Genomic DNA, 25,997 nt, shown 5'->3' with positions numbered 1-25,997 from the left:
AACCCTAGCATAACACCATTTCATAATGAGTCCCATAAATGAATTTTTATTTTCTTTCAACTAAAAAAGGTATGAAGGAAGACACGGAGTGTTTTGTTTTTGTTTTTAGTGAAAGATGTTTCTTCTCTAAAGAGAAAAGAAGATATCCTTTATTAACTTTGGTTCCCTCCCCTCCAAAAAAACTCTACTTCTAGAAATACCCATTGATTTAGAAACTAACTCTTAAAAGAAATAAGAGATGCGGGTGGAAACACAGATCATATTTGAAAGTATAGAGAACAAACATCAAGTTCAGTTTCCAAGGCCAAAGTTATCTCAACCCCATGATTGTTCTGTTCCAGTTTGGGTCCACCTTTCAAAGTGGTACCATGTTTCCCAGGTATTAGCAAGGAGCTCAGCACATTTAGGGAGGATGCTTTCCTGGAATTGCTCTAGGTCCTAATTCTCAATGATACAGAGACAGAACATGAGGCAGGGAGAGAGTTTCTTTGTGAAATAATTTCTTGTCTGGAAGTCCCATCCTCACCTAGGAACTTTCAAAAATACATCAAGGAGAACTGTGCAGTCAGGGTTATTTACTTGTCATGGAAAAGCCACTGAGAAAAAGAGATGGCAAGGATGGGCCCTTGTTCCAAGTTCTCTTCTTCAGTGCACACAGCTGTGAGTAGCAAGAAACAACTTTTGGTGCCTTTACCAATGGGCATCTTGGTCTCTGTAAACCACACATGCTTGCCTATGAACGTGTGTGGCCTGTGTGTAACAGAGAGAGGCACCCTAGAGAGAGACATTGCCTTTGATCAGTTAGAGTTCAGTGATCAGCTCTGGACTAGAAATCAGAAATATGGCTTCTCTGTTTTCCCTCTTATAATACGGTCTCCAGGAAGTCCTTCACCTTGATGAGCCTTGGTCTCCTCATCCATACAGTGGAAGCAGTGAGATCTGTCCCAGTGAGGATCAGATGAAGTAATGCCCCTGAGAGCACTGTGTAAAATCATAAGGTAGAATACTATTATTTATGATGAGTAAGCAGGAAGGAATCCAGATGCCAATTATTTTGCTATCTTTTCACTAGGCTAGGTAATCGAGCCAGAGGGTGGTTGGGTAATATTTTCCCCACTTAGGTTCACAGCCAATGTGTAATCTATTATACGCAGGTATCTGAGTTCTATTATTTATAATATGTTCTATTATTTTTAATGTGCTCTATTATCTCTAATTCCCTTCTGAATCTCTAGGTAGTAAAACTAACAAACAGACAACCCCACCATATTGAGTAAAGGTTTTGACAAATTAACTGGGCCAGAAGGAATTTTTATCACCTGTTTGTAGATCTCACTGATTAGTGTCACTAATTTCTAAGGAAAGGGGCATTACTATGATTCCAATAGTCTATTCTGATGTGAACCTCTTTCCTTTTTGCATTTTTTTCACCTTATAAAATCTGCCCCAAATGTCCTGATGTAAGTACTAAAGAAGTTTTATGTTTGTTTGTTTGTCTGCATTAAGATATATTTGCTGAAGGTTTGGGATCCTAAAATTAGAATATTTAATAAGCAACTCCTGACATTTATCACCTCTTTAGGATTTATCACTCACCCAGTGACATTATCTTTCTTGAGCTAAATTAAAAGACAAATTCAAATCCTGCACGGTAGCCACCAAAAGCATATATTTGAAAAACAGGATTCAGCGTGCCATATTATGCATTATTTAATGGTATGCAAATTATAAGTCAGACAGTTAGGAAAACCACACTTCAGCATTAATAAACAGCAACACTACTACTACATTAATTATGATATTGCTACGATTTATTCCCAAGCTTTGCATTCTGATTCTCCTTGAAAATGTATGCCATCTGATAAGCAGAAAGCCATTCCCCTCCTATACCTCCTGCCCATTCCTCAACTCTGTTCCTCCTACCCACCCGATGGGCAGCTGCAGGAAACAGGTACAGAAATACAAAGTCATAAGCAGCTGCAGTCTTCTGAGCATTAAAAATTAAAGAACAAGCAAACACCACCTAAAGCTCCAACATTTATTGTGTCAATGTTAAGCACACTTTTTAAAAGACAACAGAGAATGTATAGAAACAAGGGGTGGGGGGGGGCTCATGCTCATTTCCACAATACGGGTAATTAGGTTGGCTGGTTTCAAAAGGGCTTGACATCGCTTGGGACAGCGATGGTCCGAGGGCCCTCTGTATGGGACTGATTCACTGTTCCAATGGGGGTCTGTTTTTTTGTTTTTACTTTTTATTAAAAAATATAAATAAAATGGCACTGCAGGCCCAGGCTGGAAGGACTCCGCAGGATTCTGTCTTCGCACAACGGCTTCTTGGAGGCTACTGTCAGAAAACATCACAAACTAGCAGGATGACAGACCACGCTGAACGTCGGCTGGGCGGTACGGGTCCACCCCGGCCCTGGGGACTTCAAATTTTCTCAGAACTTAAGGGCTCTCGAGCTTCCATCCGAAAACTGCCACACATCTTGAGCTCTCTGGGTACTACGCCGAATGGGGGTGTGTGAAGAACCTAGAAAGAGGTTGGAGACAGAGGAGGGGGGAAAAAAAAGTACAGGTGTGACTTGGCCCAGCGATTTTCTGTTCTCTCACTAGCTGTTCAAAATTATGACTTAAATCAACCACAGGTCGAGCCACTGGCATCTTAAGCATGGTCTCCAACGCCATCTCCCCTCCCCAGTTATCTGACCTCTGAGTGGCTTTCCCACGCCTCCCACCACCTCTTCCCCCAAAGGACCCAGACCCCCCCTACCCAGTGGTATGATAGCCCTACTAAACTCGGGACACACCTGGAAGGAAACACTTGCCCTTATGACTGAGAAAACTTAGTAGGAAAACAGTCCTTTGGTTGAGGACAGCAGGGGAGGGAGGGGGACAAGGGGGACATCTTCTTTAAAATAATAATAAAATTATAAAGAAACAAAAAAATCAAAATTGATGTAAAAGCAGCACAACGAAAACATGAAATGTCATCAAGTTCAACGTCAAAGCAGCCAACGATTTACAAGAGGCGAACAAATCTCTGAAGAGAAAACCAGAACCCAAAATAGTTGCTCTCAAATTGCACCCAAAACTGCCTGTAGTTTCTTTCAAACATGCAGTTTTTTCTTTTCCTTTTTTTTCCTTTTATTTTTAATTTTTTTAAATTGTTTTCCTTGTTTCTCAGGGGGGAAGGCAATGGTGAAGAAGGGAGTGGATATTTCCTCCGGGTTCCTCCCTTGCTGTGGACATTGACTTGAAGCAGCAGAACTGGGAGTCCAGATGTGCCGAGGAGGAGGGCTACCTCTGTGGCATTCCAGGCCTCGTTGCCATGGCGACCCGAAGCAGGGGCCTGGGGCCTCCTCTCCCCTGACTCAGCGCCGCAGGAGGCCTGGGGTCTGGGGCTCAGCTGCTCTCAGGCTTCCCCCCCTGAGCAGTGGAGACCTGAGCTGAGGGGCCTGCTGTGTCCAGGTGGGCTCTGGGGAATTCCATTCCCAGTCCAGCACTAGTCACTGTTGTTGAGGCCCCCTGAGCTGATATCCCAGTCAAACCCCTTTGTCTGACCTGCCACCAGTATTTAAAGCCCTAACAGACAAAGTATAGCATGGGCATGTACCACATTCAAGGTTATTTAAAAGCACAGCCCCCTAGGGATCTGGGGGCGCCGGTTTTAGAAGAAACTTTAGGGAAATTGCTTCATTGGCCTTTTCTGCTGCCTATATGAAAGACCTGAAAGATACATGTGCTTCCTTTACATAGTTTTTGCCATGTTACAGAAAGGAAAAACAGTATTTGGGTAGACCGTTGAGTTGTGTTCAGCCAAGTTTAGGTACTTAAGTACAGTGACCCATGTGAACTGTATTGCTCTGTTTTCCCAATGGGAAGGGAGGAATTAATCATATTCCATGATCATTGATGACACTGGGAACGAGAGAGAGAGAGAGAGAGAGAGAGAGAGAGAGAGAGAGAGAGAAACAGTCTTGTCCCCCTGCAGGCCGATTCCCTGGCCATGAGCTGGAGTAAATGGAACAGCAGGCTAATGGGGCACCAAGGCTCCAGCAAGCACAGATTCAACCACTCGGGTCTGCAGCGTGAGCTCCAGGAGCCCTGGAGCAAACGTACTCAACCCCAACTCTGTCTATGTAATGTCCATTTCTCTAAAAATGCGTTCGTTTATTTTCCATTGGAAAGACTGACGGACTGCAGGAGACACCAAGGAAAATTTGCTAAGTGGCTCATGCCTTTTAAAAGTTAACCTTCTTTTCAAAAACAATTTTCCAACAAGGTTGAAAGAACATGGCCCATCCCATCCTCATATGGGCAAAATTCCCACAATCTCTTTAAGGGAAGTTGTTTAAAAAAAAAATGAGATGGATGCATTCTTGAACACCCTAAGCCCAGAGACAAAGGAGTGACAGATTCACAGTAGAGAATGCAAATGCAAAGTTCCTAGAGTCACCAACAATCATGTTTGTGTGTGTGTGTTCGGGATGGGTGGGGGGTTTAAAAGCAGAAAACACTGTATTTCCTCCCTTACTCACTCTCTGAGTAAAGTGCTAGAAGCAGGATAGCATTAGTAAGGCTTCTCAACCCCTTTTTGGAATGGTCCCAAATAATCTTAGTACCTTCCTGAAAACTTTTAGCGTCTATGAATAACCAACCTCTTTTTCTTATTTCTCCAATTGAAATCATATCTAAATCAACCCCTCTCTCTGCCACTTCCTTTTGAATTCTCACTTCAAGTACTATGGTTATATACAATATGGACTTATTGCATACACAAAAAAATGGTATTTAAATAAACAGTTCTAGCCACAGAATGCTCTGGGAAAAACTCAAACCACTTCACACTTCCTGCCACAGCTGGTACACATGAAGACCCACGTTCACCCCACCTCTTAGCAACCTTTAAGACATGTTGGTTTCAGTCCTTTTGCAGGTCCTGAATAACGAGAGGATAGCAAACAGGCTCAGAAAGGAGGTAGTATATGCCCTGGAAGAGCTTTGGGGTTCAAATCTGTGAAAGAGTATTTGCTGTATTCCTATTTGTTAAGTTGCTCTCAAAATGAAGATAAAAAGAAACATCTTAAGCATCAGGATTTTGAGTACATAGGGAACATTTCATCAGCAAGCGCATCAATAGTTACAAAAAATTAACTGAGAATTTAGGGGAGATATTACCGTTCTTAGTATTTCTTCATTTTAAAAATATATTAGGAATTCATCTTACTGTGGGACTTTTTAAAATATTATTTTATACTATGATTTTTAAATTTTAGGACTCCAGATGCAAAATGCCACTTACAAGTTTTATTTTTTTGACTTAAGTTTTCATGCTCCTATTGTTCAGTAAGCTTCAGAAATAATATTTTATCAGAAGGCTTCAGTAAGTCATGAGAAGTAACCTGAAGAACCTGTCTCCCAATAAATTTATTTAACTTTGGGACCATGTAAATCAAGCATAATCTGTGATTTATCATCAGATGTTTGCACCCCTCCCCGTTCCCCATTTGATTTAAGAAATCTGAACATACACGTATACCGTATCCACCATTAATTCTGTCTGTCAGATGCAAAACCTAATTACACTAAGAGCATCATATACTGAGAAATTAAAATGAATATTGTATATAAAACCTACACAGCTGCACTCCAGAGCTCCTAATAAAAGAGCAATAGGGACACACGGAAGTTTTATGGCCATTTAATATGGTGGAACAGAAGTCAGCATGTCTAAAACCGGCATGGCACCAGGGAATATTTCTATCTGTCTCAAACAGCATTTTGGATTCCATTTTGGAGTAACCTAATCTAAAACACACACATCTTTTTTCAGTTCACTGACAAACACCAAGTTCTCCAAGGTACTCTGCCCCCATCCCATCTTAGCTCCTGTGCAATGTTCTCCAAAATCCTCTTAGTGGACTCTGATTCACACCCAAACTGGCTTTAAAAAAAACAAAAAACCTAGTTTCTCTATACTTTAAAAAGATAAAACTCTTCTTGCCTTAGATGAAAGGCATTACATGAAAAGACCACCTCAACTGGTACTAGGGCAAAGAACTGAGCAACAGAAAAAAAAAATGCTACCACAAGAAGACGACAGAACAGCTTTTGTTTTGGTTTTTACAAAAATAAGAACAATGTCGGATCCATTCATCTACACTGGGAACAGGGACACAGTATCACAGAGGCATGTGTTGTAATAAAGCAAATTGATGCTGCGACATGCAGTATTTGTAAAACCGACAACACAGATTGGTAAGAAGAGATTTTAAAAAATAGGCCTAACTTGCTTTTCAAAGGCATTGCATAAATCTGTTGGTTGGTCGAAAGATAACTGAAGGGTATTCCCACTCTCACTTGCTGCCAGCCAGGTAGACCCTAGGAAAACATGGAAACGATCTGTCGCACGTAAGGTCTGTGGGGTCTCAGAACCACAAAGCAAGCCACCCTCATCTCTAGAAAGCAGGGTCTGATTCCAGAATGTTGGCTCTGTCTGGCTACCCCTGGTCGCTACTTTCTGCTCATTTTTCTCCTCCCTCCTTTTTTGGTTTGTTTGCTTGTTTGTTTAGTTGATGCCTTTGTCTCTGGATTTTTAGGTCTGAGGGCTGGGGTCGTTCTTGTTATGAGGAATGACTATTAGGTAGAAACTAAAGAGCTGATTTCTTTTTAAAAAACCTTTTTTACATCACATTCTAAGATAGGACAATGATGGGAGAATAGAAAAGAACTTTTAGACAACAAGAACAGCAAAAAATCCAAAGGAAATAAAAGTTGAAGATGCTATTACCAGCAAGTTTTTCACTTAATAAGCTGAATGGATTTCTGCTAAGAGATGGAACAAAAGTTTTTAACATCAGACTGAAAACACCTTCAGTTTCTTGAAAATTATTCTAAAATTGTAAAGCCTAATAACTATATCCATGGTTTGAGATGTCTATTTTAATATAGTAAGTAAGTTCCTTTAGGGTATAAGACACGCATCAAAATGCCCAGAGAAATAATCTTGAAAAAGACTGACTGGCCTTCTCTTAAAACCTGTTATTTTCTTGAAGTAATTTACAGAGTGTGTCAAATGAGGACACAAGAAGCTTACATTGTGTACTTTAATTTTTTTTTTATTTTTTTTCAATAAAGGGACAAAATGGGTGTATGAACAGGTTAATGCAGACAACTGCCAAAAAAACACAGACAGTGGTTTTTCCAATAGAACTTAACAAAGACCAGAAACAAATACAATAAAAAGCCAGGTTGTAATGACCTTTGGTCATCCAAATAAAAAAAATAAAAACAAAGAAAAATAAAAGATCAAATTAAGTGCCTCTGTTTTGAACAGGGCACATAAGCAATAATAAATAGTGACTCCCATAGTAAAAGATAAAATTTCAAGTTACGACAAACAGCTTTCATTACAGGAATAGAAAAGGCCAATAACAAAATATTCTGCATTGCCATTTACAAAAAAGTATTGACTAAAGCGGGCTTTCTCTTTAATATGCTTTGCATATGAAATTCTTTCCAATCTAAATATAAAGCACCATTTAGTTTTTGGCAATGAAAAAAACTGCAAAACATTGGTTTTTTTTTTTCCTTTTTTTTTTTTCTTTCTTTCTTTTACTGCATATGAAGGTAAGATGCTGGAATGTAGGGTGATAGAAGGAAAGGGACAAAAAGCACACTACATAACAAACCAACGTTATTAGCTTGCAGTACTGCATACAGTATGGCAGCAGGAAAAAGGAACAAAAAGGATATGTACAACCCCTATGACAGCCATCTGTGTGACATTCTAGCAGGCTCCCCCAAACCGCCATTATATGGCTTCTCATCTGTACAATGTCACACTTTTTTGTTTCTCTTTTTTTTTTTGAAGCATACAAATAATTTGTACTATATTATCCTGCCAAATTAAAAAAATATACTGTGGCAGCCTGTCTTTTTTTTTCCACTACCAAAAAAGGTACATTGATACCTTTTAAGAGAACAAGCAACAGTTAAAAATACAAGCTTCAATATAAATACTATAGTGCCTAACACTAGATGAACATTTAATTCAAATACCATTCTAGAAATACAGAAAAAAGACCATAAATGTGTTTTAGCATAGGAATCAACATGAGTGTGCATTTTCCTATATTTAAGTACTATATAATCTTAAACCTTTCCCCAATGTATGTTTTTTTTTTTACAACCTGAAGAGCGGTGTGTAATCCAAGGCATAGAATTTCCACTACCATTTTTAAATGGATAACAAGTCTTGTAACACCACCAAGACAATGGAACCCTAAAATGCAGTTCCCCCCTAAACATAATGAAGTGTTTTTTTAAAAAATTTTTTTCTTAACATTTATATTTAAAAAAGTTTTGTACAAAAAAATCCTTGCACTGTAGAAGCGAAAGCAATCATTCATTTCTATGTTAAGTGTATTCTGTTTCCATTCACAGCGCTCGCAATGTTGCGTCCAAGTAAGTAAGCTCATTAGTCAAGTAAATGGCTGGCAAAGTTTTTTAGTTTTTTTTCTTTTTTTTTAAATGCTCATCAATGAGATTGTGTTCAATTTTTTTTTCAGCATTCTTGCAACTTTTCCCTTAAGTATAGACCTGTAAACTGGGAAAATTGTACAGTGCACTTAATTGTCCTATCTGAGCAGATTTATTTTATACTCAACCTCTGTATCTCTGATTAGAGAAAAGATACAGGTATCACAGGCAGAGTCAAGTGCTATTTGAACACCAACTGGGGCAGATGCTAGCTTAATAAAAAAGAAAAACTTAAAAAAATAAAAAAATAAAAACAATGAATCCTCTTCCATGTTAACACAAATAGCACACAGTGTATGGAAAAGAAATGAAGTACAACTTTTAGGGAGCACAGACATATATACTGCTACTCTTAAAATTCTTTCTCTTCTTTTTTTTTTAAGAATGTCACATTTTAACGCAAGTCTTTAAGAATTCATAGTTAATCATCATTGTATCAATATTAGCTTATATACCTGTTCTAGTTTAAAATGGCAAATAGTACCATGTTGTGCTAATAAATCACTTCTTTTTTTTCCTCTGTTCCCCTCTGTCAAACCTCATTGTCAGCCTCTTCTTTTTTTAACATAGTATACTAGGTTTTAAGTTTATCATGTGATTGTCCATTTGACAACCAAGTGGATCTGGATCTATTTCTTTTAGTGCCAGAATTTTTAAAAGATATTATTTCAAACAAGTATCTTCACAAAATGAACTCCTTACTAATGTATTTAATCACGTTCCGGGGCTTTTGCATGTTACACATTCAATTTAATCATTGTTTAAAAAAAATAAAACTTTGGGCAAAGCAGCCCATTTCTTTTAAGCTCTCACCAGGAGCAAAGTAGCTTTTATACTGGTATAATCAGTTTTTGTTCACAAAAGTTAAACTAAAGGGAAAATGATGATTAACTAGGACATAATGGGTTATATTTTTAGGTAGCCATTGTTGTGAGAAATATGCTAGGTCCTAGGGTTCATTACCTCACCCAACACTGAATTAAGCTACAAGTTTATAACAAGTAAAAAGAACCATCAATGTGGTTTTAATAGATCCAAGGCACTCATATTTTAAAACCAAATGATAGAATAAACTTGTTCTGTTTTCTGTTAATTTGTCAATTCAAGGCCTTTCTTTCTCTTTCCTCTCCAATTGATTCATTTAACCCTTTAGAGACAGACATTTAGCTGATAGGTTTTTTTTTTTCAGTGCCATCTATTCTGTCTATAGAGGGTTAATCCAAAAGACTTTTTTTCCTTCTCACGTTATAAAATAAAACTGTACATGATATGTATTACAGAATGTATGCAGCATGGTCTTTCTCTCTCTCTCTCTCTCTCTCTCTCTCTCTCTCTCTTTCTCAGAACGGAACTGGAAACAGCAACATGTTTGCTCAGCAACGAATTAGGGACAATTTAAAATAGCCATAACATACCATACATGCTGTCTAAGTTTAAAAAAAAAACATACACAACATGTAAATTATTGCACAAGAGAAAGGCTCAAAGTTTGCGTAAAATGCAATAGTATTGCCCCATACAGATCATGCATTCAAACGGTGAGAACATAAAGAAAAAAAAAAAAAAGAAAAAGAAAAAGGAAAAGAAAAAAAAACAGGTGTGCTGGTGACAAGCACTCTCATATTCTTAGCTTCCGTTACTTTTGTTTATTATTTGTTTGTTTGTTTAAATCACATGGGACTAGAAAAAATCCTACAGGGACTGGGGCTGGAGGACTATGGGGTAGGGGGGGATGGTGAAAAAAGGAGGTGTCGGGTGGGAGTGAGGGAGGAGTATTAATATACCTCTATTCAGTTTTTATATCATTATTCAACACTCGATCACTGTGCCATTTTTTCATGTGTTTCTCCAGGGTACTGTACACGCTAAAAGGCATCTTACAAATTTCACATTTGTAAACGTCCTTCCCCACCTGGCCATGCGTTTTCATGTGCCTGGTGAGCTTGCTACTCTGGGCACAGGCATAGTTGCACAGCTCGCATTTATAAGGCCTTTCGCCCGTGTGGCTTCTCCTGTGGACAGTGAGATTGCTACAGTTCTTGAAGACTTTCCCACAGTACTCACAAGTGTCGCTGCGTCTGCCCTCTTTTGAGCTGGGCCTGCCCGGGCCCGGACCACTAATATGGGGCGTGCTCCCTCCACTTCCCGTGCCGCTGCGCCCCGAGATCCCTCCGTCCAGCTCCCCGGGGGGCGTGGAGAAGCGCAAGCTCCCGTTCTCCGAGGAGTGCTCCGATGAGGAGGCAAAAGGCGATTGTCTGGAGTCTCCGAAGCTAAGGAAGGGATCTTTGAGCTGCCTGGAGGCCGCGTAGCCGGCTAGCCACTGCGAGTACACGTTCTCTGTGTTGGGCATCGCGGCGGGGGGCAGGTCGAACTCCTTCTCGAGCTTGATGCGCTTGGAGAAGGGGCTCAGCGAGCTGGGGCTGCCCAGCAGCAGCTTTTTGGACAGGCCCCCCGAGGCCGACTCGCCCGGGGAGCAGCCACGGCCGTTAACAGTGCCATCGTCTATGCGGTCCGACTCGCCGGCCACCGAGTCTTCATCGCAAGTGTCCCTGTGGCCCTCAGCCTCGGCCAGGTGGCCGCGCTTATGCTTCTCGCCCAGGACCTGGTGGAAGGCCTCGCTGAAGTGCTGCATGGAGCTGAGCACCATGCCCTGCATGACATCTGGCAGGGCGCGGCCCTCGTCGCCCACTCCCACCACCGCGCCCCGCGAGCTGTTCTCGTGGTGGCGCGCCGCCTCCAGGCTCAGCCCGAAGCCGTAGTCCACCCTCTCGCTCTCCGTCAGCTCCTCCTCCTCCTCTTCCTCCTCTTCCTCTTCTTCCTCATCGTCCTCCTCTTCCTCCTCGTCCCCATTCTCTGGGATCAGGTTGGGGTCATTCTCGCTCTTGAACTTGGCCACCACGGACTTGAGCGCGCTGCTGGCGCTGCCCACCAGGTCGCTGGTGCCGGGTTCCGGGGAGCTGGCGGTAGAGAGGCCGTCGTCAGACTTGACCGTCATTGGGGATGACTTGTGCATGTGCGTCTTCATGTGGCGCTTCAGCTTGCTGGCCTGTGTGCAGGCATGGTCGCACAGGTTGCATTTGTAGGGCTTCTCGCCCGTGTGGCTGCGCCGGTGCACCACCAGGTTGCTCTGAAATTTGAACGTCTTGCCGCAGAACTCGCATGACTTGGACTTGACCGGGGGCTGGGAGGGAGGAGGGGCGGATTGCAGAGGAGGGAGGGGGGGCGTCGCCAGGAAGGGCGGCTTGCTACCTGGCTGGAATGGTTGCAGTAACCTTTGCATAGGGCTGGGCCGGCCTGGGGACAGCGGTGGGCTAGACGTGTTCCCTGCCAGCTCTCTAAGTCTCCTAGAGAAATCCATGGCGGGAGGCTCCATAGCCATTGGATTCAACCGCAGCACCCTGTCAAAGGCACTCGGGTGATGGGTGGCCAGGGCCATCTCTTCCGCCCCCAGGCGCTCTATGCGGTGGGGGTCCAAGTGATGTCTCGGTGGTGGACTAAACAGGGGGGGAGTGGGTGGAAAGCGCCCTTCGGCCAGGCCGGAAGCCTCTCTGGATACTGATCCTGGTATTCTTAGCAGGTTAAAGGGGTTATTGTCTGCAATATGAATCCCATGGAGAGGTGGCTGGGAAGGACATTCTGCACCTAGTCCTGAAGGGATACCAACCCGCGGGGTCAGGGGACTTCCGTGTTCGCTTTCTAAGTAGATTCTTAATCCATGAGTGTTCTGTGCGTGTTGCAAGAGAAACCATGCACTGGTGAATGGCTGTTTGCAAGTTGTACATGTGTAGCTGCTGGGCTCATCTTTACCTGCAAAATAATACAACAGCAACATCAATGTTTAATCACCGAGGCGGCATCAGCAATTGCTTACTCATGTTCCACCCTCAGTTTTCCCTGCCGGCCCCTCTACCCCAATGCCTAAGCCCTCACAGACCTACCCCTGTGCCTACACGGTGCCTGGCCCATCTGGTGGTTGATGCCCAATAAATATATATGAGTCAGTCTTCCTGTCATTAAACTCTGTTCTAAGAATTCTGTATCCACACCCCAAAGCAGAAAAATTCCAACCAATTCAAGCTTGAGAATGAGGGTCCCTGTATTCTAGGGATCTTGGCAAATGTCTTATGAACCTTCCAACCTCGTAAGCTGTGGTTGGGGGCAAACCATTTCATCTCTTTGTGCCTCTGTTTCCTCATCTGTTAAGAGGGACTCGGACAAGGTGACCTGAGGAAAGTTGTTTTGCTTCCCAAATCCTATGATCTTAGTCTATTCTCCTCTGAGTGGCAGGTGAATTTTCTAAATAGGCAATCATTCCATCTAGATGCCAAAAAGGAAGAAGAAGGTAAACTAACCATCTCTGTAGCCTTACTGAGGCTTAACTTGAAATATACTAATTGTTGACATTGTAAAAATGAGAAGGGACTCAAAAAATTCTTCCACAGAACAAAGACTAGCAACATTCTCCCATCCCAGCCTATGTGCCCATGGGTGAGTTCTAATCTGGATTCTATTCATAATCCCCCAAAGGGGACACCCATTTTTTAATCTCAAGGAATGTCATGAAAATCTCAAAAGAAAAATTTAATTCAGATTTAACTGAAAGGCTGCACGAGATGCTTAGGAGTTGTCCCCCAGTGCAGCAAATGCAAGTCTGAAGAAGAGTTAGGAGGAGTGGCTGGTGCCAACTTCAGCAGACACAGCATCCTGGTTGAAGGAACAGTTAAGGCCGCCAACACCATGACAGGCAGCAGGCTGAGCAATGCTACACTAGCCTCCTCCTCATTATTTTGAGAGGCTAACAACGTGAACCAAATTATACAACATCCTGCGCCCTCGGCTGAGACTCGGCTCCAGTTGAGAAAGAAACAGAAAGATACAGTTCAGCTAGTCAACTCTTTGGCCAGTAGCCAAGCCGTCTGGAGAGGGGCCCTGCTTAAGTCACATTATTTCTCTCTTGCTGAAAAGAACCCGAGAGTGGTAAATGCCACTTTGGCAAAGAGGGGGCCAGCTTGACTTCACGAAATCATTCATTTTGGGAGATAGCTAAATTAAAATGTACATGTATGTGTTTTATATATATATATATATACATGCATATATATGTATATATATATATATACACATATATATATATATATACGCATACATATATGGAGTAACTAACCAACAGTTTACCAGTCAACTGTAGCCTTAAAAAGGGCACAAGTGATGGTGGCCTAAGGATAAGGATAAGAATAATGGATAATGTCCTAGGGATTCTGAAAAAAGACAGAGCTTAAAATATAACTGAGAAATAAACTTTCTCCCTCTTTTAAAAGAGGGGCTAGCAGAGTTCCTTCAGCCCACAGCTAGCATTTGTCAGTAACTTTTTTAAAAGGACAGAATTCACCAGGGAGCTAAAGAGTGGGAATGAGGAATTCATCAATTATATGATTCCTCCATTTAGCAAGTCAGAATGAAAAGCTGGCAGGGTCTTCTTAGGAGCCCCAAACACTCATATTCCAAAACAAGCCAGCCTTGCTCAAGCACTTGTCTAAATAATGGACTCCTGCCCTGACCTTGTAATTTACTTTACAATGCATTTATAATCTCACTCAATATATCCCACTCCTGGGTAAATCTCTTTAACAAGATTAGATGGTAAGATACCAAAATTAGGTTTCAAACATTTGTCTAATGTGGAAGGGGGGGGAGAGGGAGGCAGAAAGATTTTGAAAGAAAACGCTGACATTAGTATCACATTATCTGCCTATTTTTGTTTGCCTCTTTTCTTCAAAGGGAAATAAAAAGCTTCATTGAGAGTATTTTCATAAATTTTTTGTTGTTGTTGAACAATGACTTGGGTCCCAAATAGACAGGGTCAAAACTATCTGGTTCCAAGTACTGTGACCCTCTGTGGCCTTCTCCTTTGCCCCCCTAGGACTTTGGGTTATTATTATACATTTAGCCTGACAATCAGAATTGGGGACATAAAAAGGAAACTTGTCAGCTAAAGCCAGCCCTTCACACTTTCACCACTTCAAGATGCCTTAAAATCATATTTTACCCTTATAATCTTCTCCTGAAACCCAGGACTGGACCCATAATTAGTGATGCTGGTTTCGTATGTGCCATGATGTTGCCACTGATAAATGCCGAGAGCTGTGGCATACGGCACTACGTCAAGAAGCTCATTTGTATCCTCTCCAAGAGGCTTCAACAAGAAAAGTCCATTTTATTTTGCTGTCCTGTGCTTCTTAAAATTTTTTTCAGAGCCAGTTATGTGATTATGTTACAGTATGTTAACACTATGATGCTATCCCTCCCCCTTTCATACATCAGGTCAGAGAAAATGGCATTTTATCTCATAATGAGGATACAACATAGAGTTTTCACTATTGCATTTTAGTATTCCCAACAACTAGATATTCTAGATCATGAGGGCAGCTAGTGTAATCATAATGTCAATGAGAAGGGCTGTTACGATTGAGACTAAAGATTACACGGAAAGAGCTGCTTTGAAACTGGTAATTATTACCAGTCCACTAATAGCAAATGATGCATTACAATTTCACCATATAATCTGTATTTCACTCAGCTCATGCCGGTGCCCCATATTATATTACAGTGCTCACAGATTCTAAATTCCTAAACTGCAGTCATCAATAAATGTGTTACTTGCCATAATTTGTGAAATTACTTTGTTCATAACATCTTTGATGGTTTAGAAAGACCAGAATTGATTTCCTGCGTGGCAAAATTAGGGCTACATTGATTTATTGACGTGTAAAATATAATAATATTCTTCATTTACTCTGATGAAAATCAACTTCTCGATTTGAGAGCCTCATTGGGCATTCACTGGGATTGTTTTGATTTGAAGCAATAAAGTGAGACCTGGCCCCCAAGCATAAGAACTCAAGGCATTGAAAGGGTTAAAGGCAGCTGTTAGCCCACCTCCTGGTTTTATTTTATTTTACGGGAAGGAATGACCCCCATTTCTAGTGGGTCACCAATACAAAAAAAGTCATGTGACTTAAGCCTCAAAATTTGGAAGAACGAGAAGGTCCGAAGTGGGACCTCTGGTTCTGTTATTTACTAGCTTGCGACTCTGGGACTGTCATTCAATTTCTCTGAGCCTTAGGACTCCTATCTGTAAAATGAGCATAGAAACAGTGCCTTTAAAGAACTGTTGTGAGGTTCAAATGACAGAACCATCTAAAAACCCTCTGTAAACCATCAGGTCCAACATGCAAGTGAGTTTTCATTCCTACCGGGTGTGATTAATCACTGAGGGTAATGACTAACTGCATTACATGTCCAGTACACTTGCAGAAGAAGGTCCCAGGGCAGGCCTACCCCAGGCTCTGGTTAGAGGGTCAGGCGGGGACAACTGTAAGTCACTCTTCCACTTTCACAACTGTGGGGGCCACAAAGCTGTGGGCTCTAAAAGCCAAGGGCAGCTGCTCAAAGCAGAATGGGGTGGGTATCAGCTTTGCCCTAGAACCCTCTGGAACCCCACAACCCATTTCCACATACCTTGTCTGCTCACTCCTAAACTGGTCCTGCCAGCCTGGGCATTGTCAAACTAAGGACCCTCCCTTTGTGGGTAGCGGGGAAAGGACAGGGGTTCTATATCAGGCTCCCACTTTCCCACTCATCAGATCACACTCCCAATCCTCAGAAGACCAAGCTGAAGACAGAATAATAAACTGTTTCCCCAGCTAGCAGCCCTTGGCCTCTTAACTCCACCCTCCTCTCCATCTCCCCACTCCCTCGTTTCCCTTCCCTCGGAGGATGGCTCTGTTCCCACAGCCAAGTGCAGGCCCCAGGCACCCCCAGTAAAAGAAGTAGAGTTCTTCCCACCCAGCCAACATGTAGGGACTTGAAACCAGGAGTCCAACCCCTTAAACTCTCTGCAGTGTGTGACCTAACCCAGGCTAAGGCCCAGCTTGCAGGGAGGGCAGATGAGGTGCTGTTAACCCAGGCACCACCCAACCCTCAGGACCCAAGGGCTTCTGAAATTCCTATAATAACTCTTTGTTGCCTGGGATTACCTCGAGTTAACAAAAATAAACAACTGGCTTTGAATTTGGTCTCAGGGTGCATGCCCTGCCCTGCAGACACCATTCACAAGATGGGTAAGTCTAATTTCCCTCCTGCAGGAAAAACAGTTTCCTTTCTAGCCTTTACGAATATATCTTACTCTCTGTTACTCCCTTTCTATGATCCTTCCTTTTTTCCTTCCCATAGCAGGTTATTAATTTTTTTTCATGTACTTGCAAAATAAAAATTAGATGTCACACTTCTTTATTTCCTTGAATCTGCTTTTTTGGGAGGTGAGGGGTGAAATAAACCCCTCCCCCCAACATTCTAACCATGCATAATTCACACCACGTTTCTACATAAGATAGGCAAACTGTATTACCTTATAAAATAACGTTCAAAAAACATTTTCATAAATGAACACTAAATTTCAAAGGTCCCCACTATAAAAGTTAACTTAAACAAGTAAATTGGGCAATGGTGGTAGTGGTGATGGTGGTAGTGGAATCTACATTTTAACTACAGTGCTTGCATTTTCTTCTAAAACTAGAAGAAAAATAAGCAGAAATTATGTGTATGCATATATGTGCACATATATAAAATACTATATATATATATATATATATCATGTTCAAATACACAAGTAAAAGCATAAATAACATGAGTTAGAATAACTCAGAAGTAACTCTAAACTGATGCCTTGTGATTCTGGCCTCTGCTAAAGGGTATGCCATGGAATAAATTCAAAGTTCTCCATGAGGCCATGGGAATGAATGTTTAGCAATAAAATGGGCCCTGAACTCATGAGGTATCTAGCCACCAGCCATGGAGCCAGGAAAAACCCTAGGGAAAAGACTCTCAGAGACGAGAGGAGTGGGGGTATGGGTGCCAAGTGAGTAATGGAATAATATGTATGTGGGTGCCAATCTGTTTTAGATGTAACTCTGGTACTTAAAAAAGTAAAGGTGTAATTTCTAGAAACTCTCATCTCTATACACATAGACATTTATATAAGAAATAATGCTCAACTTACAAATACCCTGCGGGGCATATTCTGCACTCATCCCAGGCGTGGGGATTAGAGCTCCATGTGCAGAACGAGGGGAGGACAGGCCCCTCCAGTGCAGAAGTTTATCTGTGAAAGAAACCCAAAATCAAGCACTGCAGCCATAAACAATGTGCATCGTAAACCACAGGATATCACATTTCAATTCCATTAAAATAGATTAACATCATTACAACAGCCTTGCAGATAGTTAATAGGCCCAAGGCCTGAAACTAAAGAAAAGTGGTGAGTTGTTTCCCACCGTTTTTGTTTTGTTTTTTAATTTTGTACTTTTTGGACAAAAGGGAAAGGGTTTGTTTTAGGTATGGGGGTGGTTCTTAGGTTCAGTTGCTTGATTATTTGTTGTTATTTGTTTATTATTGCTATATAAATAGCAAGGAGAAAATTCATAATGTTACATATTTATGGCTGGAAAAAGGGAATTTATCTGCAAGGCTGGTTTACATGCATACATTGACTTGACTTTATAGATAAGCCCAAGCAAAAACCAAGATGCTAATAGGAAATGAGTGGGTTCATGAACCACTTTTATGGGATACTTTCACTCTACCTTCCCCATCCCACATCCCCCTCCCCATGCTGTATTTACAATAGGACCTTCAGTGATGGGGAAGCCTCAGGCATTTCTGGACTTGGTTGGGCCACACTCTAAAATTCTATCAATGGGGTACCCTGTTGGCATGACTTCTCATCATGCAAAGCAGTGGAGAATGAAGATTAGACTTCTGGGACTAAAATAACTTTGGCTGGATCCCCACCTTGAAGGTGCTGGATCTTATCATTAAATGACAAGGAAAGAACCAGCATCCAATAATAGCAACATCCAGAAACTAGGGCCCACTTTCCCCATTCAACTGCATACCTGGTGGGGAAAAAAAAGGTAATTTTTCACACTAATAAACATAAATCTAGCAGTCAACCAAGCATTCCTAATGCTGATGTTTGTAAGAAAGGAAATTTGGTTTATGCAACCTGGGAATTATCTGGCTTCTGTGGCAAGTGTCCAGGTTTTCCAAATCTACCTTCAGCTAACTAATGATGTAGATATCCACCTTGAGACAGAGTGGAAGATAGATGGAGTAAGAGACGCTCCTCTAGAGGTTTGGAGTTTGTGTTGACTAGGGAAGGCAGGAGAGAAGAAAAACAAACTTTGAATGTGAGCAAACAGAGTATGTTTTGTATTAGCTTAATAATAAGAACACTTAAAATTGTTTGGGGGTATACTCTGGGATAGCAGATCCCAAGAGTGAAATATGTTCTATTCTCTTTGTGTTGACCACATGGACAAATGCAGCCAGGGCAATTGGGACAAGGTTTCCTTTCATGGGGAACTTAATGTGTGGCTTGAGAAAGCTCTTACACAGATGGCATAAATCCATTGTCAGCAGGGTTCCAAAGGGAGGCCATCTAGGAGACGCCATCTAGCCTGAGACCATCTATGGAGACTTATCCTCCTCTCTAACCCAACACAAAATATAAACCACAAAATGAACCAACAAAAGTGGGAAGTCTGGACTTAGGAAAAACGTACGCCTAAACTTCCTTCCTTATGTTAAATGAATCAAGAGTTCACGATAAAATTTAGTCCTATCAATTTGCAAGAAAAACTTGAGATTCCATTTTTTTTCTTTTTTTGCACCTGTTCTTGCCTCAGCAAGTTTGTTGCAAAGACTAGAATCCTTTTCCTAGGAAACCCACACTACCTAGATATCTGTAACCCCAAGACAAAAGCCACAAGATCTTTGGACCCTCGAATGGGGAGAGAGTCTAATTTCAAATTCCCTGCCACTTATTCCAGAAAAAAAAAATGGGAGAATTGTTAGCCCATTCCCGGCTAGCCACTAGCACGTCTCTGGTTGGCTTGTCTCCTAACCCATTCCCACTAAATAAGCTGAGCCCAGAGCAGCAGCTCAGATCAAGGGGTTGAAGGGACATCTCATGAACTAGATTATCTGGCATCATGGTTTGTTTGGGGTTTTAGATTAAAAAAAATACCTTTATTTTATTTGTCTATTTATTTTAATGTGGTGCCAGGGATCGAACCCAGTGCCTCATGCATATTAGGCAAGCACTCTACCACTGAAGCACAACCCTGGCCCATAGGGGTTTTAGTTTTTGAATAGTAAAAAAAAAAAATATTAGCAATTGCAAAGTCTGTGTTTCCATTTTATAGATGGGGGAACTGAGGCCTTGAGAAATTAAGTAACTTACTTGCCCATTGCATGGTCTTCAATGCCTAGAAACACCCACAAAGAGGGCTCTCCCGCACTGGGCAGCACTTAACAAACTCATGGGGGCAGCACTTAACAGCCCACAGGTATGAGGAGAGGGGCTTTCAAAAGGTCCCAATGAGCTGACTTGGTTTTACAACTGGCAAATACTGTCTGCTCTGAGCCTCTACCTCTGTTCACCCTCTACCTCTGTTCCCCTGAGAACTAGCCAGCTGAAGAGATACAAAGCATTGCTACCAGCCTAACACACTATTCACTTTAGAATGCGGCATGCTGTCTTTGTGCCAGAGACTTGGCCTTGCATTTCTCTTCCTCCAGGAAGAGGGTCAAAGCAGAGCCAACTGGGAACCCAGCTGATTTTGCTGCTTCTTCCACTAAACACGTCCATAATATTCTCTTTGGTAAGGAGAATTGACATTCCCACAAGAACTGGAAATGCTCAATTGTTAATAGCTTCCCTAGGGTTTAACTTCTTGCCTATGATGCCTTCAATTATTTCATCACAGCTTAGGCAAAGTAAAGTATCACAATTAATGCTTCTGAGCATCAAACCCAACAAGCAGCTCTGCCTTCCCTCGTTGAGAGGGAGAAAGAGCTGTGCTGATGGAAGGCTGCTTCTCTTCCCACCCTCCCTTCCATTCTCCCCAGGCAGAGATGGGCTCCACTGCCAGCTGAGAAGGGGCGTGGTCTAGCTCTGCCCTCTATTTCTTTGTTGGCACACTCAGGGAAGCGATTCTCAATGCACAGAGTAGACCCAGCATCAGCACCACCCAGAAGCATGTTGGAAACACGAATTCTTAGGCCTCACCTGTGACTTACTGGATCACAAACTGCAGGAGGGTGAGGAAGCAGCAATCTGTGTTAAACAAGCCCTCCAGGTGACTCTGATGAGAGCCGTCAAGGTTAATAAGTCACATCTTAGATAAGGAGAGGTAAGGATCTGGGAGCTTTGATGTTCCCTGGGCAGAGATTCATGGGCCATGAGGTTGTCCTCCCCCTTCCACCAGGACCCACCTCCTTTAGGACAGGAAGAATAAAAATCAGGGTATCCCTAAGGGTCTCTCCATGTGGAATTAAGAGGTTCCACTCTCTATCCCTGGGTCATTGTCGAGAACCAGGAATAGATCCAGTCTCTTCGTTAAGTAGTGCATCCTCTTAGTATAAGAAAATACCCAATGTAAGGTAGATGGCATCCTCACTACTGCATAAAAATTGAAATGTTTGGGCTGGGGCTATGGCTCAGTGGGAGAACACTTGCCTAGCATGTGTGAGGCCCTGGGTTTGATCCCCAGCATTGTTTTTAAAAAATCAAAGCTGAAATATTTGAACATGCTGCATGGACAGAGCAAGAACAGGAGTCCTGTCATCTTTCCAGACTCTAGACAAGCTACCTTCTTTGGAATCAGTCTCCTCCTGAGCTTTGGGTTCCCCTGATAGAAGGTGTGTCAGCATGTTCTGTTTCATAAAGGTCTCTCTAGACCCATTCCACTTGGGTCTCAGAAATGCCTTTTGCATTATTAAATTGCAAAGTTCCCTCCTGGCTGAATAAAATGTAATGAAGCTTATTTGTATTTCATTAAAAATCTGCAACAAATCAGGTATGGTTTTGATTTCACGTTACACATTGGTCACTTTACATTTCTAACCTAATTTGGGTACCAACTTTTGACATAGTGGGATATCCCAGGAATTTAAGGTCATTAAATCAAGTTTTGGGGTTCCACCAGAATATCTTAGAGATTCTTCGACTATAACTTGCTGTTTGTTTCTGCAACTAATCATTGGGTGTGTAATATAACCACTTTAATGACTAATAATTGACAAGTAGTATTCTGATCTCCAAGTATGCAAAGCAGCTAAGATCAAAGCATCATTTCCAGCGCACTTAACGACTGCTTCAGGAGCCCAACTTCTATCAGGTATGAAAGGCCAGATCTAGGGACTAGGGATGTGGTTCAGAGGTAGAATGCTTCCCTAGCATGTGTGAGGCCCTGGTTTAATCCCCAGCACTACAACAAGGGAGAGGAATATCATTCAATCCCAAGCCTCTCCACAAGAATACCCAGACATATGCTCTTCATTGAAATGTGTGTGTATATATTTATTTTCTTAAACATGCGTTTTTAGATATATGTGTCCTCAAGTGGAAAAAAAATATATCTTGCAAACTCTCTTTCACCTTAGGTCCTTGAGAGGAGAATGAAAGACAACCCATCAAGACCAGAAAGGATCTCTATATTGGGGACAAGCCAAAATAAAGGACTTGTACGTCCCTTTCAGCTCCAGGATTCTCAAGTCCCCCCATCCTCCCAATAGCCACCTTCTAGGCCACACTTTAAGTGCACACTACATGCTTGTAAAGTTCTCTGAAAAAATCAGTTCCAGTTCTCAAACCAATTGCTGGATTCCAGCCACAAAAACAACAGACAAGTGTAGCTTGTCTGGGCTAGAAGTTGCTTTATCTAACAGGAGAGTAAATCCCCCGAAATGTCCTTTCTGGTCAGCTGCTTCTACCTCTTGACCCTGCAGACTACCTTAACTACCAGCTCTTCTCTGAGGTCCTCTGACCAAGAGTATTCTAGAGTAAACACTGGCCATGCCTGTGTCTGGAGTTGTGTCAATCTGGACGGAAAATGTGCCAGCTTTATCACTGCTAACAGAATTCCTAATTAACCTTCTGATAGTGTCAAAATCACAGTCCCTTTTGTTCTAGAAATGAGCATTTACATGATCATTTTTTTTTCCTTCATAGCATCTCTCTCTCTCTCTCTCTCTCTCTCTCTCTACTGGCTACTGTTTCCCCACATCAAAATGCTTTTTAAAAAGTATATTCTACAAAGGAGAAAGCAAGCAAAGATTTTAGATGCCATACCACAGAATTTCTTTGCTAAAACTTGTTCATGGTCTTTATATGACTTGATAGTTTACCAGCAACTTCAAATACATCCATCACTCATTTAAGTTCTTTTTTTTTCCTGATTATATCCTCTCAGAGTCTTGATTATTCAAAAAACAGATTGCTAATTTCACCTTTAAGAGTGCTCATCCTGAGTCCCCTCTCAATTGGGGGGAAGAAAAAAATGGCATCTTTCATGCCCCCTTTATCTATAATAATGAAAAAAGAGGGAGAGAGAGATACAAGGCACCAATCTGTCAGGCCTAAACAAAATTTTCTGCAATCTGTGTCTTTAACATAAGCAAAGCATATAATTCCAAAAAAGAAAAAAAAAAGAGCTTGCTTTTCTGAAGAATAACTAAACCGAAGACATTGTGTTCCATCTTTGTGTTGAAATGCAGATTTCCCACTAAAAGGCAAATCCTTCATTTCAAAAGGTTGAATAGGATGGTACTTAAAAAAAGAATTCCAGCTGGTTAAATTTAGGGTGTTGAAAAAAGTTCACTCCAATAATATTCTTTGGCTCTGGGCCCAAAGTATTTTCACTTGATCGTGAATTAGATAAATTTTTATTACGCTTTAAGCTTTTGCCTTAGAAAGGAGGGACTTATCTAGGAGACTGGAAGGGCAGCTGCATAAAAAGACAAATTGTCTTAGGACAATTTTTTTTTGTTTGTTTAACCATGTACCTTACTATGCAAAATGTGTGTTCCCAGGATAAATCCCATTCATTCATTCTTTCATGCATTCATTCAACAAATATTTACGGAGTGCCTACAATGCCCAAAGCAATGGGCCAGCCTCTGTGGGTAGCACAAAGAAAACTCAGAAGCAGACTTCTCCACAGGAACCTACATCTAGCAGAGAAGATAAGGCCTGCACAGAAATTGCCCTACTGCAGTGTAGAAAGTGTGTCATAAGAAAGGCACAGGAAAACTGCTATGGAAATTCAAAGAGAAATTACAGAGGGTCCCCAGTGTCCATAGGGGATGGGTTCTAGCATATCCCAATATGCATATTCTCAAGTCCCTCACATGAAATGACACATTACATATGCCATGCAGTCCTCCACTTCACTTAAGTAATCTCTGCATGACTTATATTATCCAAAACAATGCAAATGCTAAGTAAATAGATGTATAGTCCAGGGAATAATGTCAAGAAAATATCTGTACATGTTCAGTATAGATGCCATTTTATTTTTTTCAAATATCTGCAATCTGAGGTTGACTGAGTCCTTGAATGCAGAACCCACTGGATACAGAGGACTGACCACATGTACTTCCCTTTGGAAGGGAGGGTATAGGCTTTAGGAGAGAATAACTTAAGAACTAGACCTAGAGAGCCAAGAGAAGAACTTTCTGGACAAAAAGAAAAAGTAGGCATCAGTGCCCAGAGAGAAGCAAAACCCAAGATGTATAGGGGCTCAACAGGCAGTTACATTCAAATCAAAAAATTGCACACTCATTCATCCAGTTGACAGAAGAGGCTAAATTATCTAAATAAATCCTCTGAGGACTTTTGTGGAGTCTTTAGCTTTTGCAAGATCATATTTTCAAACACCACATTTTCTTAAAATAAGGGACACATGCTTGTGGATTATTGGGAAACTCTAGGAAAGTGCATCTGTCCTGTTTCATTTCACCCCCCACCTCGAATTTGCCTTCCCTGATGGATTGTGGGTGGTCTGCAGAATCCACTGTTTTATTCCTCTGAGTCAGACAAACAAGTGTTGATAGCCATGTTCTTCTTTTCAATACTGCCTCCCTGGCTTAAATAATCTATTTCAGATGTGTCATTGCCAGTTTAAGATGGGCTCATACTTGCTGAAACATTTTCAACAAATGACTGTAAGAAATGTTGAGATTTTCCTACACAGCTTTGTCTCTTCCATCATCAACTTGACCTTCCCTCCAAATTTCTCCTCATTCTGCTCTTCAAAGCCACCGGGAGGATGTGGGGGACACTTACCCCAGCTCTGAGCCCTTATCTGAGGATTCTGTGTGCACACACAAGCACTTTCCTCTATTAGAGGTATTTTTCAGGCTGTTTGGAGAAACTTGGGGACTAGTTTTAAAGATGCCTTTGCCCAAATGCCTTGAGTCTCACTACTGCCCCTCCCCAGATTCTTTTATTGCTGAAACAAAGCCAAAAATCTTGGTGTTTCCATTCTAACTGCCACCCCCTGGCCACTTCTCAATTTGAGTAAATTCTATCCACATTATGGCCTAAGTCTTCTCTTTTTCTTTTCTTTTCTTCTTTGTGGGGAAGGGTCATCAAAGCTGGATCCGATGGTGATGCCTGCCTCACTTCCCAGGCCTCTCTGAGCCTCAAAGGGCCATGAACCTCACCAAGGATGGGCCTATTCCCTGGGGACCTTGTGGGGATTAGAAAGGACCTATAAGAGAGCAGGGCTGGGCCTGAGCCTAGACCCTGTGCTAATTCCTAGATTGGGATGTGAGCCTGATGGTGAATTTCAATCTGCAGGGGCCCAGGCTTGCAAAATTCACCTGACTTAGCTTCAAGGAGGAAGCCTAGGTAAAGTGCTGAACCAATTAGAATGAAGGTCAGAGAACCAGGAAGAAACTTCCCACACACCCAGGCTAAATGTCAAGGGAAAAGGTCTCTGCAGCCCGTGCCAGAAGGCCAGTGGCAAAACTCGGCCTTGCGCCAGAGCCCGGTACCTACGCCAGAGCCCAGTACCTACTGTTCATGAGAGCATACCCAGGACTCTAAGAAATATAAGTCCTCTTCACAGCCATCTCCAACCAGGGCAGCAAAGCCCCAGCACCCTGTGGTCCCAGCCCTGGACTAGCGTAGAGGGTTCCTGGAAAGTCCTGCATAAAATGAATTTCTGTAAACTGAATCACATTTGCTAACCGACAGAACTTCAGAGAGGTTTCGTCACCCTCCCAAGCTCATCGAAAATTGGCAGGGCTTCTAACATTTTACCTTTTAAGTGCGTTCTCCACCCCCCCCCCCCAACATCCTCTCTGTCAAGTAGTTAATGATCTGTAAACAAACACTTTAAATTCAGTGGGGGAGCTAACTATTAAAGGAACCCTGTGGTGAAACCTTTTGAAAAGTTAACAATCTTTCTGTAATGTGAAAAATCACCCTCTAATTTATCAGTTTCCATTGATGAGGTTTTGGTGCGTATTGGGCCTTCTGAAAGTGGGGCGTGCTTGCAATCAATGCCTCTGAGGTGAGAAGCTGCTGGCGACACTTTGCT

At 41.9% G+C, this 25,997-nt stretch overlaps 1 protein-coding gene across 8 annotated transcripts in view; it reads right to left on the bottom strand.

Annotated features, from left to right (window-relative positions):
* Nucleotides 1–2,024: 2,024 nt before the first annotated feature.
* Bcl11a (BCL11 transcription factor A) overlaps nucleotides 2,025–25,997 on the bottom strand; it is a 96,819-nt gene continuing 72,846 nt past the window's right edge. For 4 of the 8 annotated variants that reach the window (XM_046423508.2, XM_046423551.2, XM_046423528.2 and 1 more), the window contains 2 exons: nucleotides 17,606–17,707; nucleotides 2,543–12,354 (listed from right to left, as the gene is read on the bottom strand). In XM_046423508.2, coding sequence (XP_046279464.1) covers nucleotides 10,334–12,354; nucleotides 17,606–17,707 — 2,123 coding nt within the window. In that variant the 3' untranslated portion in view covers nucleotides 2,543–10,333. The other 4 variants (XM_046423534.2, XM_046423542.2, XM_046423577.2 and 1 more) reach the window with 4 other exon arrangements.

Source organism: Marmota monax, unplaced genomic scaffold (genome assembly GCF_021218885.2).
Source record: "Marmota monax isolate L192 unplaced genomic scaffold, Marmota_monax_Labrador192_F-V1.1 WCK01_AAM20220418_F8-fsc00015, whole genome shotgun sequence".
NCBI lineage: Eukaryota > Metazoa > Chordata > Mammalia > Rodentia > Sciuridae > Marmota > Marmota monax.
This window is presented reverse-complemented; position numbering and strand designations above follow the sequence as displayed.